General features: G+C 43.6%; 1 protein-coding gene across 4 annotated transcripts in view; it reads right to left on the bottom strand.

Annotated features, from left to right (window-relative positions):
* The window catches only part of LOC137382698 (calcium/calmodulin-dependent protein kinase kinase 2-like), a 134828-nt gene that overhangs the window by 76825 nt on the left and 41374 nt on the right, over window positions 1–16629 (bottom strand). For all 4 annotated transcript variants that reach the window (XR_010977261.1, XR_010977262.1, XM_068054988.1 and 1 more), the window contains exon 2: window positions 8111–8681. Coding sequence is in view for 2 of the 4 variants with exons in the window: in XM_068054988.1 (XP_067911089.1) it covers window positions 8111–8629 (519 nt within the window). In the remaining 2 variants the exon portion in view is untranslated. The remainder of the gene's footprint in view (window positions 1–8110; window positions 8682–16629) is intronic.

The following is a 16629-nucleotide window of genomic DNA, read 5'->3' on the forward strand; positions in this document are numbered from 1 at the left end:
AGATCGCAGCTCTGTATTTCTGTTCACATCTGGTCCAATTTAACTTCTGAGCCGTGTATGGGAGTGACAAATACATCTCAAAGCCCATCACTGCAGATGACTGAGTAAGTGCAGATAAGCAGGACCAGATGAATAAAAAGGTTAATTCCTGAAATAAGTGCACAACAATCTAGAGTTCAAGAATTGGTTTATTCTGTGTATTACAGTTAAAGTGCACTTCTAACTTTGAAGTTACAACTTATGCCAAATGCATTTTTTTTTTAAACGGTAAACTTTAGCTATTTTATCTTTCTGAAGGCATTGACACTTCCTGGGGCACACTCTGCAGAATGGGTTCCCCTTTTGTAATTTACCCAAACAGCTACTTTTTAGTAAGAGCTTCGAGAGTAAACGTGGAGTGGCTATGCATATTTTTGAGGGAATCATAGCCAAACCCAATGTCCACATGTGCATTTTCTAACAATGGTTGCTGTAATTATTAGGAGTGGGAACCCTTGGCTAAATTTTTTTCCTAGCTAAGGGGCACTTAAATTAATTGCAGCACCTGCTACTCAACCCGGACCCGATGACATGCGTCGGGTCGGGCCCATCTTCCGGGTACAACTTTCGGGCTTGGGTCAGGTCGGGCCGAGTCTGGGTCGTGCTCGGATTGGGCCGGACACACACGGTAGTGCTCTGCTGGTAAGTATTGAAATTTTTAAAAAACTTACCTGAGCTGGGAGTCCAGGACAAAACGGAGTCTGCACAGTGAGCGAGTGATGTCACGATGAAGTCATCACACATGCGCTGCCGCTTCTGTGTCAGTAAAGTACGTAAAGGGACGGTCGGGTCGGGCTCGGGTCCGCTGTAGTTCGGTCGGGTTATTTTTTCCCGACCTGAGCAAGCCTCTACCCGGAATACTTATCAGCTTACTCAGCATAAAGAATTGAACCTGAACTTTATAGTCTGTGTGGGCTGTAAATACATGGTTCTCCCTTTGTTGAGCTGGTGGATAGGCTAGTGGGTAAAGGCATCAGCACGTGTAATTCTAATACATATAGCAGCATTTTTACAGCTAAATTGGATGCACATTAAGAGGAAATTCTGGCTGTGCTCCTAGAGAAACAGAGTACCTTAGACTAACCCAGTCCTCTGCCAACTAGAAAGGCTGTAGGGGTTGTAGAAGCCAGCTGACGATTCAAAGGTCAGTAATGTTTTGTACTTGAAACCCCCTATGATTTTTTTGTTCCAATTTCCATCAGCATCCTGACAATCTCAATCTCTGAGGTCCAACATGCAGCTTCAGTGCCGAGAAACTTGCAGCAGCACTTCAATTTCCTGCCCATTCTGTTAGCCAGGAGGCAGGTTTATGGCTGGGAATATCCCAGTGCTGCTATCCTCAACAGGAGGAACACACTTCAGGCATACTGGTTCTGTCCAGCACTGGACCTGGGTGGGAGGAGCTTCTTGGAAAATTTACACTTTAGAGCTGTCAGTCTTATTTGCTTCAACATAATGGGCTGAATTTTAGAAGTGCGCAGGCACCAGTGCCATTTTTAAAGGGCTTTAAGCCCTTCAGTAACATTTTAATATTAATAGGTATAGCATTGTAAAATTTTATTAAATCAAAAATTGCTGTGATGGAGGCCTTTCCCCAATTCCCCCAATGGTCATATCATTGCCAGAAATTACCAACAATTGGCTTTTTCAAATATCCGAACTTTCCCCCCAACCTTCAATCTTTTGCCCTTCAACCCCTTCCCACCATCCCCACATCCAATCAAAATTGTTTTCCCCGTTCCTCCACCTCCCTCCCGCCCTGAAAGTTTTATTCCTACCCCCTCCCCACCAGCTTCTCGCCTTGGAACTCCGTATGGCGTTCCGAAGGCGCATAAAGGCCGAATGGAGGCCGTAATATTGGCGTAGGACAGCCGCCGCCTGCAGGTAAGTTAATTTAAATATTGGTGTTCCTTTTAAAATGGAGATGAAGGGCCCGCCGCCAGGGGGCGGGGGCCGCACCAAGGTCCCCCCACCGTCAGTAATACGCAGCGGGCCCTTCTCAACGTTGCAGGTCGAGGCGGGCCTTTCCCCGCAGAATTTTACCAGCCCCCCCGTGCCACGACCCACAGCGCGAGGGGCCAGTAAAATTCAGCCCAATAAGTATACAAGCTTGTGCTGGGTTCAGTTATACAATACCAGAAACTGCTTTACTGACCTCAACAAGTAAATACTGAAAAATCGTTTCAGAAGCTGCATTTTGACATTTTTTGACAAAATCTATAAAGGACATCTTTAAGAAAAAGCTCTTTATATCAAAATGTCATCATGGATGGAGGTATATCTTGCCTCAGATGATGACTGAATTCTGTTCATGCCTATAGAATGGAATACAGGTCATTAAATTGCAAATAATGTATTTGCATTTCTTTTTGATGCGTATGCGGAGGATGATGATGTGAGTGTGAGAATGACACAGTGATAGTGTGTGAAAGTGGATTATGTGGGTGTAAGACTAATTAATTGCATCTGTGTAGGTGGATGATTGACTGGAATGGTTTGGTGAGTGGCTGTACATGGATGGGTAGATTGAAGGGGGACTGGATGAATAACTTTACAAGCTAGGGAATATAATGTAGATGACTGGATGACTGACAAAATGGGCAACTGTAGGCTTGACATTTGCATTTGACCAAAGGCCGCCTCATTAGAAGGAAAATAACCTCACAAAAAATGAACAATTGCCAGACTTGTTCAGTAGCTGTAGCACTGATCTGAATAATTCTGTATTTGTAATCACATTGTCCACAGAATATAATTTATTCTGCATGTTGCTGTCTATGCAACTTATACAAAATGTAATAAATGCAGATTTTTACATATGATTTTCATCATAAGACTATCAATTTTTAAATTAACTGTATGTATGTTTTTCTTTGTAGGTTAAGGCCCAGCTTCAGTCTACCTGGTTTCGATGCTGATACTACCAAAAGGCTGGCCACCAATGCCCCTGATTCTTGACACAAGGAGGTGCCAACTGCTGCCCAGGCACAGGTGTTCCTTCTGATTTCCCCCTCTTCTAGCAGGGAGATTTGCAGACTCTGCTCACCATAGCTCAGAACAAAAACCAAACTGCCTGGGGACTGAAATTACAATCATCCAGTCTGAGTTCCTAGTGCTTTAATGATGTTCATCATCACCATACTACCAAGCTTTCTCCAAATTCTGTCTACCCCCTTAATGCTCCCTTTCATCATGGTGGTTGAGTGACTTGTTCTAAGGCATATGCAAAAACTTGCAACAGACAGGCCACTTAGAGTTCCCTAGAGCAGCCAGTTTGAACTGACCTTAACCTACTCTGCGCTCAGCAGGGAAGTGCCTTGGAGTATAATTACTGCCTCCAGATTTTTACAAAACTGTCAATTTTCTTCATCCCCATCCTTTCATGAAGCTGACTCCTGCTAGAACACAATTTCACATAAGGCAGCAAAGCTCTGCTAACTTATACAAGTAATCATTTTTCATGTGTGAGCTTAGATGGTGTCAACAGGCAATAGGACTGGAGAAGGTTTTATAGATCTCTACAAAGGCACACTTTCCAGCAAAGGTTGCTGGATAGCAATCAAGAACTGAAACCCTGTTTGCTCTATCCTTTCATAGTTCAAGGGTGCAAAGGCCAATATTATCACCACACCTCATGCAAGTTTGGGAGCAACTAATTTGACACAGACTGGAAATAGAATTAGAAATCCTCTGGTTTACTTGGCTGAATGCAACATTTGGTACTGTCTTCACCCATTAACCCAGGGGTGTCCAACCTTTGGAGCAGGAGCCCAGATCCATGTGCCACAACTAGTGAGTGAACTAGGAACACAGGAATAGTAATAGATCATTCAGGTCCTCAAGCCTGCTCTGCCATTCAGTTCGACCATAAGTGATCTGTAAACTACATTTACCTGACTTTGTTCCACATCCCTTACCTAACAAAAATCGGTTGATTTTGGTCTTGAAAATTTCAAACAATCCACCACCACAGTCTTTTTGGGGAGCGAGTTCTAGATTTTGTTATTTAGAGATACAGCACTGAAACAGGCCCTTTTGGCCCACCGAGTCTGTGCCGCCCAACAACCACCCATTTATTACTAAACCTGCAGTAATCCCATATTCCCTACCACCTACCTATTCTAGGGGCAATTTACAATGGCCAATTTTACCTATCAACCTGCAAGTCTTTGGCTGTGGGAGGAAACCAGAGTACCCGGCGAAAACCCACACGGTCACAGGGAGAACTTGCAAACCCCGCACATCTCTCATTTTTTGTGAGAAAAAAATACTTCTTGCTTTTATTGCTAAAAGGCCTATCTCTAATTATATTATCTTGTTCTGGATTTCCTTTATATGAATATAAACAAAAATGCACCAAAAATATAAAAGGCCCAGATGCAAAAAAATATCAGATCCTGTTCTGTACCCATTTATGTGCACATGCGCTCAAACCTGACTTGCAAAACATTTCTCACTGCCTGTACACCTTACTTGTCCTTTTGCTCTGCTTCCTGACCCAGTCTAGTCTGCTTCTCTAGCCATCACTTGTTCTCTCAAACTCACTTTGCCTCTGCTGTTTTTCATCCACCTCTGCTGCTGCCACCTCCCTTTACCAACTGAGTCAACTGATGGGTGTGTGGGGTGGTGGGGAGGCGCCAGGAGCAGGTGGGTGCAGCTATAATATTAAACATTAAAATTTGTAGGACTTCCTCCAAAATTTTCGTTACTCACATTTATAGGTCTACAGAAATGGTATAATGAAAAGCATAGACGTAGCAAACCAGAAGCTTACCATAATGAGAGTTCAAATTTATGCCTAAACAACAACTCTATTCTGAATACATTACTGCTGTCTTTAACAATCCTTCAATCATGAATCAGGCACCAGTTTTCTCAGTTTGCAAGCAGATAGATTTACCACTGAGCTGCTGACAGTACACTAGATTTGGTTACTGCAAAAAAAATCAAAGGTCAAAACTATATGCTCCATTGAATTCTTTGGTATGACAAATTATCCACTGACTGAAGTACAAGTGTAACTAATGATATATATATATATATATATATATATAAAAAAGGTTAATTTAGAAAAATAGTTACTTATTAACAATTTTACATTGTCAGCAGTGGGGGAGGAAGCAAAAGAGAGAGACAGAAGGACGGGGCAGGGAGAGGGCGACGGAAGGGGGGGCAGAGAGAGAGAGAAAGTCAAAGTGGGGTAGGGAAAAGAGAGAGAAAGAGACAAGGGGGACAGGGAGGAGAAAGAGACCGAGACAACGGGAGGCAGGAGAGAGGGAGGGACAGAGGGAGCAAAGATTGATGGAGAGGATAGAAAATCTGCTGATGCGGAAATCCAACAGAAGATGGTGGAAACATGTAGAAAGTTAGTTAGCACCTGTGGGGAGTTGCCAAAGCCAACTCCACACACCCCAGAGGTTCACTTTTCACATTCTCTCTGTCTAGGGAACAATATTTTTGTATAATTAATGTTACTGTAGATACAGCTAAGTAACCCAGAATACGTCAGCAGTTGTGACACATTAGATGTTTTAATTCTGCTCCTTTAGAATTGGGGGTTTAATCATATTTTTAGAACTACTGGCCAGGAAATTCCTTGGGTCTACTCATCCTTGCTGGTGTTACTCTGCTGAAGTAAACAGGGTTTCCAATGCACTTCTAGCAAAGCAATGCTGTCAAAGTTCTGATGAAAGGTCATAGACCTGAAACGTTAACTCTACTTCTCTCTCCACAGATGCTGCCAGACTTGCTGAATATTTCCAGCACTTTCTGGTTTTATTTCACTAACCACCTCACTATGTAGCCAAGTTTAGGTAAGGAACTTAGTAGAATCGAGACTGAAATTGCCTCCTTGCAGACTCACGTTTGCCAGAATTGGCTTGTGCATTGTGATCCCCAGTGCCAGCATACATTGTCTTTTATTTAGGGGGACCAAGATAGCAGCAGCAGATGATGTGAGAATCAGCAGTGAGAATGTAGGAAGCTATGCAGCGCTTCTTTGTTGGAGGTGGAGTCTCTGTTTCGGCAGAACGATCTGGTAAATAAACCACTGTACCAAAACGGAGGCCATTTACTTTGAATGAGCCTGAATTATAGTTCAAGTCCACCGTAAATAAGCTACATATTTCAGTGGCAGAGATTAGCTCCAGAAGGTTCTACAAACAGAGAGGAGTGAATGGGCCAGCTCCTCAGCTGCAGGAGCTTTTTTCAGCAATATTCTTTCCCCTGATGTTCTTTCCTAACCATTCTCCTGCTCCTGAAAACGTTCACTCCTTGTGGGATATAGCTGCATGTGTTAGTTACCCTCTGATTCCATGACCATGATGCATTTGAAGACTGGAGGGTGGAGAGAAAGAGATCACAGCCAAACCCAATCCTGTCCTCACCCAACGTGTATAAATGAATTTCTATCAAGGGTTGCTATATAGTGAAATCCTTGTAAGGCGGGTTAGTGCTCCAGCCTCAATAACTGGTTTTCAAGCTGACATTTTGATGTTCAGTTGTGGGAAAGACTTGCTTCAGAAAAATTAGCCACTTAAGAAACAAAGCAGACAGGATGCACCATCACAACTACTATGATTGATGTGATGAAGGAAATGCACTCAGCCATCTCATCACACTTCCCACACAATTCAGTCAAACACCTGGAAGAAACTCCAGCAACAAATCAATCAGTTTACCTGGTGAGTAACTGAAATACAGATGCAGGATGTCCTAAAGGATCCGCGTGAATTTGTTTCAGGTTTTCTATATGGGCTGATCTAATTCTGTGGAATTGTGTAGTTTGCCTGATCATAAGAATAATGCCATATAAATACTGTGGTTACAAGAGCAGGTCAGAGGCTGGGAATTCTGCACGAGTAACTCACCTCTTGGGTCCCCAAAGCCTGTCCACCATCTATAAGGCACAAGTCAGTAGTGTGATGGAATACACTCCATTTGCCCGTATGAGTGCAGTTCCAACAACACTCAGAAGCTCTATACCATCTAGGACAAAGCAGCCCATTTGATCAGCACCCCATCCACCACCTTAAACATTCACTCCCTCCACCACTGGTGCACAGTGGCAGCTGTGTATACCATATCCAAGATGCACTGCAGCAACTTGCCAAGCCTCCTTTGACAGTACATTCCAAACCCATGACCACTACCACCTAGAAGGACAAGGGCAGCAGGCGCATGGGAACACCACCACTTGCAATTACCTCTCCAAGTCACACACCATCTTGACTTGGAACTATATCATCTTTCCTTTATTGTCACTGGATGCAAAACCTGGAATTCCATCCTAACAGCACAGTGGGTATACCTACAGCAGATGGACTGCAGCAGGTAAAGGCAGCAGCTGACCACCAGCACCTTCTCAAGGGCAATTAGGGATGGGAAACAAATGCTGGCCTTGCCAGTGATGCTCAAACCCCATAAAAGAATTTTAAAAAATGATAATTTTACAGAATACACAATACAGCTATTTGCTAAACAACTGAGAATAAATGTTCATTATATCTCACATTGTGCAACATTATGCTATAGATTCCTGGAACACATCAATTTTGCAACAGTAGATACTGGTTTTGAAAAACAAACTACAGAAAACAAATATGAAATATTTCAATTAACAATGACCATTCAGACTCTGGCCCACAACCCTGGAATTCCTCTTTATACAATATTCATTCGTTGCATGCAACGAGTGAAAAGGTATTGTTGAGATAGAACAACATATAAACACCAATTTAATTTTGCAATACCTCCTACACAGATGTCTTCACATTTTAATTCTGGTGAACCTTTCTTTGATTAATTTCAATGACTGTATTTGCACAGTACACTTACATCCAAGTTTTATTTTTTTCACTGTCATCTGAACTGAAACAATTCCCAATTCACTGAGAATATCTATCATCTTAATGATAAATTGTACTTGTTCTAATAAAATTTTTGTCTATAACTAGATTTTTAACATGGATTCTATTTATTTGAGTTTGAACAAAATCCATAATTATTTCATGTAAATACATTATAGAAGAGCTGTTCTGATGCATTAATTCATTAAGGAAAATATACCTACTTGCAGGTCTGTAATAGACACTCTATGAGACTCCACGGTTGGTCGACGAGGCAACCGAGGAGAAGAATGTGGTGATGTAATTGGAGAATATGGCAAAGAAGGATAAATATAACGTCCATTAACGGCTGAGCTGGTGGCAGATGATTGAGTCAAACTGGATCTTTCTTGAAGAGACAGCTTCCGATTGGACATATTTAGCTTGACTCTAGGTAGTCTGACATCTTCTGATTGAGCTCTTTCCAAGCGTCCCGAAGCCTTATCACAGGATGATCTGATTGCTTCATTACTCTCTTGCATAGGTTCATCTTCCAGCATATCTTCTCCGTTTTGTCCTAGTTCACTGCCAGTGGTACTCTGATCATATTCAGTTACAATAATGAAAGACTCCATGCCTAAGTCAATGGTCAGGGATGATAAACTACAATTAATATCTAGCTTCTCTTCGTTCTTGTTGCCACATTGCTCATCTCTGCTAATAGGCGTTTTGGCAACAGATCTGCTTGAGACACATGATGACATGGTGCTTCTCCTTGCTTTATCCAAATGGATAGGTCATGTGACCTTGAGCTTCCTATAGAAATAAGAAACATTAGGTTTTTGACTAATTATCCAATGAGAACATACTACCACTAACAAAGGAGTAAACATTCTCCAATTTGAATGCACCGCAGTAAAACATGTTAAATTCAGTTTCTACAAACTTAAATCAAATAATAATCAACAAAACAGTGATAGGCACCAGGAACAGCTAAAGAAATCTAAGGATGCTATTAGATCAGCTGAAAGGTCAATCAAAAAGAGGACTGTAGACAGTCGCTTTCAGCTATGTCAAGAGTCAGAAAACAGTCAAGGATTATATTGCGCCACTGAAGAATGTTCAAGGAAAACTTACAAATGATTCATGGGGTATAGTAGAAGTATTCACTAAGTACTTTGCATTGGTCTTTATTCTTGAATTTGAAGCTCAAGTGTCAGAATTCAATGACATTGTCAACTATAAAACTGAATATTAGAACAGGTGAGCATATTATTTTAAATAGAACTGAGAATCTTAAAATAGATAGGGCAGTCAGTCTGCATGATATGCATCAGAGGTTCCTCACGGAGATGGGATAGGTGCTGTGCAAGCCCTTTCCTGGAACTTCAATAGTTCACTTGTTTTCAGGATAGTTCCCTATCATGACAAACATCTCTCAAGATACAAGAAAGAACACACATCAAAAGGATGCGTGTTATTTTATGCATAGCAGCTACTGGATAGTAAGTAGAATTCCACTCTGGCTCATCACTTGCAAAATGTGCCCAGCCAGGCACTTTTGACGACAGGCTATATTATTTATTGAAGCAAACAATATAGGCAAGATAACTAACAGTCCAAAAAAAAACTAGAAGTCTAGAGATAGACACCAAGCAATTAATTTTTAAACAAGTCTCTTTCTTCTGAATTCTTTTTAGGAGACTCAAAAGTATTTCTAGAAAAAATATCCTGTCTTGTTCCTCAGCATAAAGAGAATCTTTGTAAGAATTATACCGATGCAAATTTAGAGATACAGTTACCATCACTTAAACTGTCTACATTTAAAACATGCAGTCACTGTATAAGCCAAAAACGATAAGGATTGCCATTTGCATTGTTAATTTCAAAGTTGCGCTAAGATTGCACACAGTCTGGTTCAGCCTCAGACAGTTGACATGGTGAGAGATGGTGTCGCTGGCTAGGAACGGAGCTCATGGTGGTTCCACATGTACCCTGTCAACACCCAGCTCTCCCTCACCACCACCTCTTTGGACCTCTTGACGGTCTCTGATTTGTCCTACTCCTTGTACGGGATGAGCAGAAATTTCCTGCTACTTAATATTGCGAAGACCGAGCCATTGTCTTCAGATCCCATTACGAACTCCATTCCCTAACCACTTACTCCATCCCTCTCCCTGGCAACTGTCTGAGGCTGAATGAGACTATTCTCAACGCTGATGTCGTATTTCACTCAGAGATGAACTTACGACCGCCCATCTGCTCCATCACCAAGACCTCCATAGCACTGCCCGACACCGCACCCTGCCTCAGCTCATCGGCTGCTGAAAACCTCATCCAGCCTTTGTTACCTCAAGACTTGACTATCCCAATGCACTCCAACAGCCTCCCTCTTCCACCCTACATAAACTTGAGGTCATCCAAAACTTCGATGCCTGTATCCTAACTTGTACTAAGTCCCATACGCCTATCAGGCCTGTACCCTTTGGTCTACATTGCCTCCTGGTCCAGCAACATCTCAATTTTAAAATTCTCAGCCTTGTTTTCAAATCCCTCCATGGCCTTGCCTCCCCCAGGCAGTACAGCCCTCAGAGATCTCTGTGCTCCTCCAATTCTGGTCTCCTGCACATCCCAACTTTACTTGCTTCACTATTGGCAGCCGTGCTTTCAGTTGCCAAGGCCTGGATTTCCCTCCATAAACCACTGTCTCCCTCTCTTTCCTCCTTTAAGACGCTCCTTAAATCAAACTTTTAGTCATCTGTCTAATATCTCTTTATGTAGCTTAGTGACAAATTTTGTTTGATAATGCGCCTGTGAAGCACCTTGGCACGTTTTACTAAATTAAAGATGCAATATAAATGCAAGCTGTTGTTCAGTGAAGGAGTTAAGATTTATGCTTTTCTTCCCTTCTCTCTGGTGTTGTGTTTAAAAATGCTATTTAAACTGAACCAAAATGTAAGAGACCAGAGTCAAAAACATTGTACTTACCAATTCAAGGTACAACAGTTAACCTGCACCCAGATGTAATAAATGTTTGGGATAGAAATGCAATACTGTACCAAGGTGCCTCCTAGTTTGCTGTAGTCATGTGACCTCTAACATGAAGCACTCTGACTGCAGGCCGCAATTACAGTCAGTTCATTAAAGACAGAGTACACACCACACTGCTGTCCTGTGAGCTCGTAACATGGTGGCAGAATGGTGAAGAAGCACAGCTACGGAACAAAGGCCACAGGAATGGTCATAACCGCTAAACGTTGCTAAAATCCACAAAAATGGAACAAAGAAATCACTGAAAGCACAGGGTAAGACAATGACTGCAAATTTTCCTGTCTGTGCCGGTCGAAATAAAAGGTGATATGAAACAGAATTGGCAGTTTTTCCCACTCGCAATGACAAAATTATGAAATTGCGACAGATTTAATTAACAAACCAGAGCAGCTGCGAGTAGCTACATTTTATCACTGTTGGGGAGAGACTGTTACAAAGTGTATTCCACCCTAAATCTCTCTGAAGCACAAAAAAAAATGGACAGCAGAAATTTTGAACGCCTTGAAGGCACGCTTTGAACCCCAAATGAATGTAACATATGAACGGTATGTGTTCAATATTAGGGCCCAAGGTGAAAAAGAGTCCATTGATCAATATGTGACTGCATTAACACAGCTTGTAGAATCCAGTGAATTTGCGCAACTAAAAGATGATCTAATTAAAGACAGGATTGTATCAGGTATAAGAGATCCCGCAGTAAGCGCACGTCTACTGAGAGAAGAGAAACTGACTCTTAGGAAAGCGATTGATGTGCAGAATTGCTGAGGTTGTAAATCAGCAGCTAGACCATATTCAAGGCAGAGCAGGCCCGAAAGAGAAATTGAGGACTGGGACAGATCAGCCATGATCTTATTGAATGGCAGGGCAGGCTTGAGGGACTGAATGGTCTACTCCTGCTCCTATTTCTTATGTTCTTATGTAAGGCAGAACAGACCAGGCCTTGCATTATATGCTGATAGATATTCCAGGCCAAAAGGGCAGAAAGATCACAGACAAAGAGCAGGATGCAAATACTGTGGAGGCCATCACACACAGGAGAAGAAGGCATGTCCAGCATGGGGCGGGGGGAAGTGTTCTCACTGCAAGAAGCTGAGTCATTCTACATGCAAGTGTTTGGCCAGAAGGAAGCACAACAAGCAGGTACAGATGGGCACTGGAGAGATGTCAGCTGAAGATTCTGATGAATCACTGAACAGCATACAACAGGTTGGTTCAGTCAAATCGAAAGGTTTGATAAATGGTTTGTGACTGTTGGAACGATGACCGCAGAAGGAGAATATCAAGTCAACATAATGTGCCATAGAGACACCGGCGCATCATGCAACATTATGACCTTCACATACCTGTGCAAAGTGGCTCAACAGAGCGATCCAAAAATGAAGTCCTCCAGAGTAAGGTTGAGGCTATATAATGGCACCATACTAGTGCCAAGAGGCCAAGTCACTCTGAAAGCCCAATACAATGGCAAGAACGAAGATCTGAAGTTCCAGATCTTAGATGGCAAAGGCCACTCATCACAGCCGAAGCAAGTCTAAAGCTTGGACTGTTAACCCTCAACGTGCAAAAAGAGATTTGCAACATGTCGCAGCACACTAAACCATTGACCACGGAACAGATCCTAGACAAGTACAACGATGTATTTACAGGTTTAAGATGTCTTCCTGGAGAATATCATCTCGAAGCAGATGACAGGGTAAGACCAATTCAACACCTGCCAAGTAAAGTTCCAACTGCCCTCAAGGCCAGCCTGAAAGACAAGATAGAACAGCTGGAAAAGGGGGTAATCAAGAAAGTGACAACCCCTACAGAATGGATTAGCAGCATGGTAGCAGTGAAACAACCTGGAAAGCTGAGAGGACACATCAACCCAAAGGATATAAATAAAGCTCTGAAGAGATCACACTACCCCATGCCTACCATTGATAAAATTTTGCCATAACTTGCAAAGGCAAAAATCTTCACTACCCTAGATGCGAAGGATGGTTACTGGCAAATGAAGCTGGATGAAAGTAGCAGATTTCTAACCACATTCTGGATGCCGTTCGGGAGATAAAGATGGTTGCGCATGCCGTTTGTCATTTCCACAGCTCCAGAGGAGTATCAACGCAGACTGCATGAGATAGTTAGTGATCTTCCCAGAGTGGAAGCTGTAGTGGATGATGATCTAGTTTATGGATACGGAGACTCAATGGAAGAAGCCATTGCTAACCATGATCAAAATCTAATGCAATTGCTGGACAGAGCTCGCCAGATGAACCAGAAGCTGAACAAGAAAAAACTGCAATTAAAAATGCCCGAAGTCAAGTACATAGGTCATGTACTGACAGCAAAAGGTCTTCACCCAGATCCTGAAAAGGGGAGAGCAGTAGCAGCAATACGTGTGACCAACAGATCTAAGAACAGTGCAACGATTTGTTGGATTTGTCAACTATTTAGCAAAATTCTTGCCCAATTTGTTGTTGGAGTGTGAACCATTACACCAATTCAGCACCATGGATGTGCAGTGGCATTGGGGCCCAGAACAAGAAGGAGCATTCACTAAAATCAAGCAACTAGTGATGGCAATGCCCGTGCTGAAATACTATGACATAAAAAATGAAGTTACCCTGCAGTGTGATGCTAGCAAGACAGGACTTTGAGCAACCCTAATACAGCAAGGACAACCAGTTGCATTTGCATCCAGGGCGTTAATGCAAACAGAACGACGCTACGCTCAGATCGAGAAAGGGTGCCTAGCCATTGTCTTTGCTTGTGAACATTTTCATCAATACCTACTTGAAAGAGATAAAGTGACAGTCAAATCCGACCACAAGCCACTCCAATGCATTTTCCTCAAGCCACTACTATCTGCTCCAAAGTGTCTGCAAAGGGTGTTATTCCAGTTATAGAGATATATGGATGTGACATACAAGCAAGGGAAACAGATGCTGTCGAGAGCTGCACTCCCTAAGAAGAAAGTAGAGGATGCTATGACAGAGTGTGAAATCTTTCAGATCCAACGTGAAGCTGCAGCTCGACATGCTCTGGAAGTCATCAACCCAGCAGAGACATTGAATTGGACAGACACGCTTGCTCAAATCAAGCCAACTACCCAACAAAGATCCAACTCTACAAGTGATGCAACAAGTAGTGATGAATGGATGTCCTGACAGCATCAAGGACTCGCCTGTGGTCACAAGAGCGTATGAGGCTTACAGAGATGAATTAACAGCCCAAGATTTCATCTTGTACAAAGGAAATAGAGTCATTATCCCTAAGGAACTGAGAGGAGAGATGCTAAAGTGCATCTATACAAGCCACCAAGGAATTGACTCGAGTCTGAGGAAAGCAAGAGGAGTGCTCTGCTGGCCAAACATGAGCAATGAAATCAAGGACCACATCAGCCAGAGCAGTGCGTGCAACAAGTATCAAGCTAAAGAGCCGCTGAGGACACATGATATCCCAGACAAACCTTGGATGAAGACCTCTTCATTCTCACAGAAAATTATCTCGTCACTGTAGACTACTATTCTGACTACTGGGAGATAGACCAGCTGTCCTCAACGACCACCGGTGAGATTGTAGAATGCCTGAAAGCACACTTCGGTTGTTACTGCATCCCAGACATTGTGATGACCGACAATGGCCCACAGTTCACGTGTGAAGAATTCAGCCGCTTCATACAGGATTGGAAAATTCAACACCATATATCATCTCCACATTATCCCCAGTGTAATGGAAAGGCTGAGGCGGCAGTGAAAATCGCCAAAGGAATCATAAAGAAATCGAGCAAATCTGGCACTGATGTATACAAGGTAATTATCGAGTGGAGAAACACACCTACCTACCAAAGGCATGGAAAGTAGTCCAGTATAAAGACTAATGTCACGCCGCACCCAAACTATTCTTCCAATAGCAAAAAATCTACTGAAGCCAGAAGTAGCAACAGGCGTGTGTGACAAAATCAAGGTGAAACAGCAGAAAGCCTAATTTCACTTAGACAAAACTGCCATACCATTGCCAGAATTGAGCATTGGAGAGCCAGTCAGGGCACAAACCTTCAATGCTCTCAACAATAGTCAGCCCAAGTGGCAACTTGGGACCTGCGCAGAGCAGTTGTCACCTTAATCGTATGCAGTGGAAGTGAACAAGCAGATATATCGTCGCAACCGCAGACGCATATGCACAACTGGAGAAGCTGTTCCTTCGCTGCAGGCGACCAATCAGGAAGATAAGAACTCACCAACTGCACAGGCCACAGAACAACCATAAGCCCCAGTGGTCCACGCACCAGAACAACGGAAATGGAACAGTTACCGCGGCAACAGGTTACAAAGGGAACGACATTCGTCACAGAAGGAAAATCAACTAATGACAACACACACCATTAAGAGACCGGCACAATTTAATGACTGTGTGTGCAATGCATGTACAGAGACTGACAAGAATGACGAACTACTAATGCATGAGAACAGTTGTGTGCATAGTGGGTAACTAGGGCAATTCACAGTGTAAATGATAAGGCTGCGTTTGCTGACAATGCAACCACTAGGTGGTGCAGTACTTGCACATGCGCAGATGCAGGCTCTTCAACTGGAACTTCAGTGTCTGCAACGTTCAAGCAGCTGCCAGCATTAAAGATGGCACTGCTCAATTTATCACAGGACATGCTTATGGCTAGATCGTTCTAGCAAACTAACCTTACATTAAGTCGGATGGAAGCCCAGTAATATGCTACTATATAGTTATAGGATACTAACTGTAATCCTCAGATCCATTTAATATTCCAATAGTCCTATTAAATACAAAAGGAATTTTATAATTGAATTTCCATTGCAAGATAGTGAATTGGTACCCCGATCAATGGAAAAGAAAATCGGGCAGAGTATAAAATATGCTGCCAATTCGTTATGTGATTCGCTTATGACTGACCAGGCCTGATTTCAGCAGAACGTAGCTTCTAGCTCCCGCCCCACTGGCCGCTATCTCCCCCCTCGGCAACTCACTTCCTCCCTCTTCCCCACTCAGCCACTCACTCCAGACCTCGCTGCTCCCGCCCACTTCCCTGGCAGATTGTTCCCCACTCGCACCACCCCGCTCTCCAGTCGCTTGCTCGCTCCCCACTTCCGCCCCCACCCAAACATCCAACCGCTAGTTATAGACCGGAACGCTTCCCTCCTCGCGGCCACTCGCCCCCACGTTTGATCAGTCCCCACGCGTTGCCCCAAGAAGCAAGGCGGGCCGCAAGGGCTGACAGGGCAACATAGGAGCGAGTGGCCGAGAGGAGGGAAGTGCCGCGGCCTAGAGCTAGCGGCTGGAGGGGGCGCGGAAAAGCGGAGAGCGAGCGGCCGGACAGTGGAGTGGCGGGAAGCGAGGAACAATCAGCCAGGGGAGTGGGATGGAGCAGTGAAGTCTGCTGCAAGCAGCTGAGAGGAGGAAGCGTCAAGGCCTGGAACGAGTTGCCGAAGGGGTGGGTGGGGGGGGCGAAGGCGGCTAGTGGGGCAGGAGCAAGTGACGGGGATCAAGCTCCAGCCTCAAAGTCTCCCATTCAGGTGCTTCCTCCAGCCGAGTGGGGGGCTGGATTCCCGATGACGTTTTATCGCGCATGCGCAAAGATGGACCAGGCGCAGATACGCAATGATGTAATCCTGCGCATGCGCCACTTAGTCCTGGCAAGATGTAGCTGCGCATGTGCGCAGTTTGGAGCACTCTGATGACATCAGCGGGCCGCTGC

The sequence above is a fragment of the Heterodontus francisci genome, chromosome 23, assembly GCF_036365525.1.
Source record: "Heterodontus francisci isolate sHetFra1 chromosome 23, sHetFra1.hap1, whole genome shotgun sequence".
NCBI lineage: Eukaryota > Metazoa > Chordata > Chondrichthyes > Heterodontiformes > Heterodontidae > Heterodontus > Heterodontus francisci.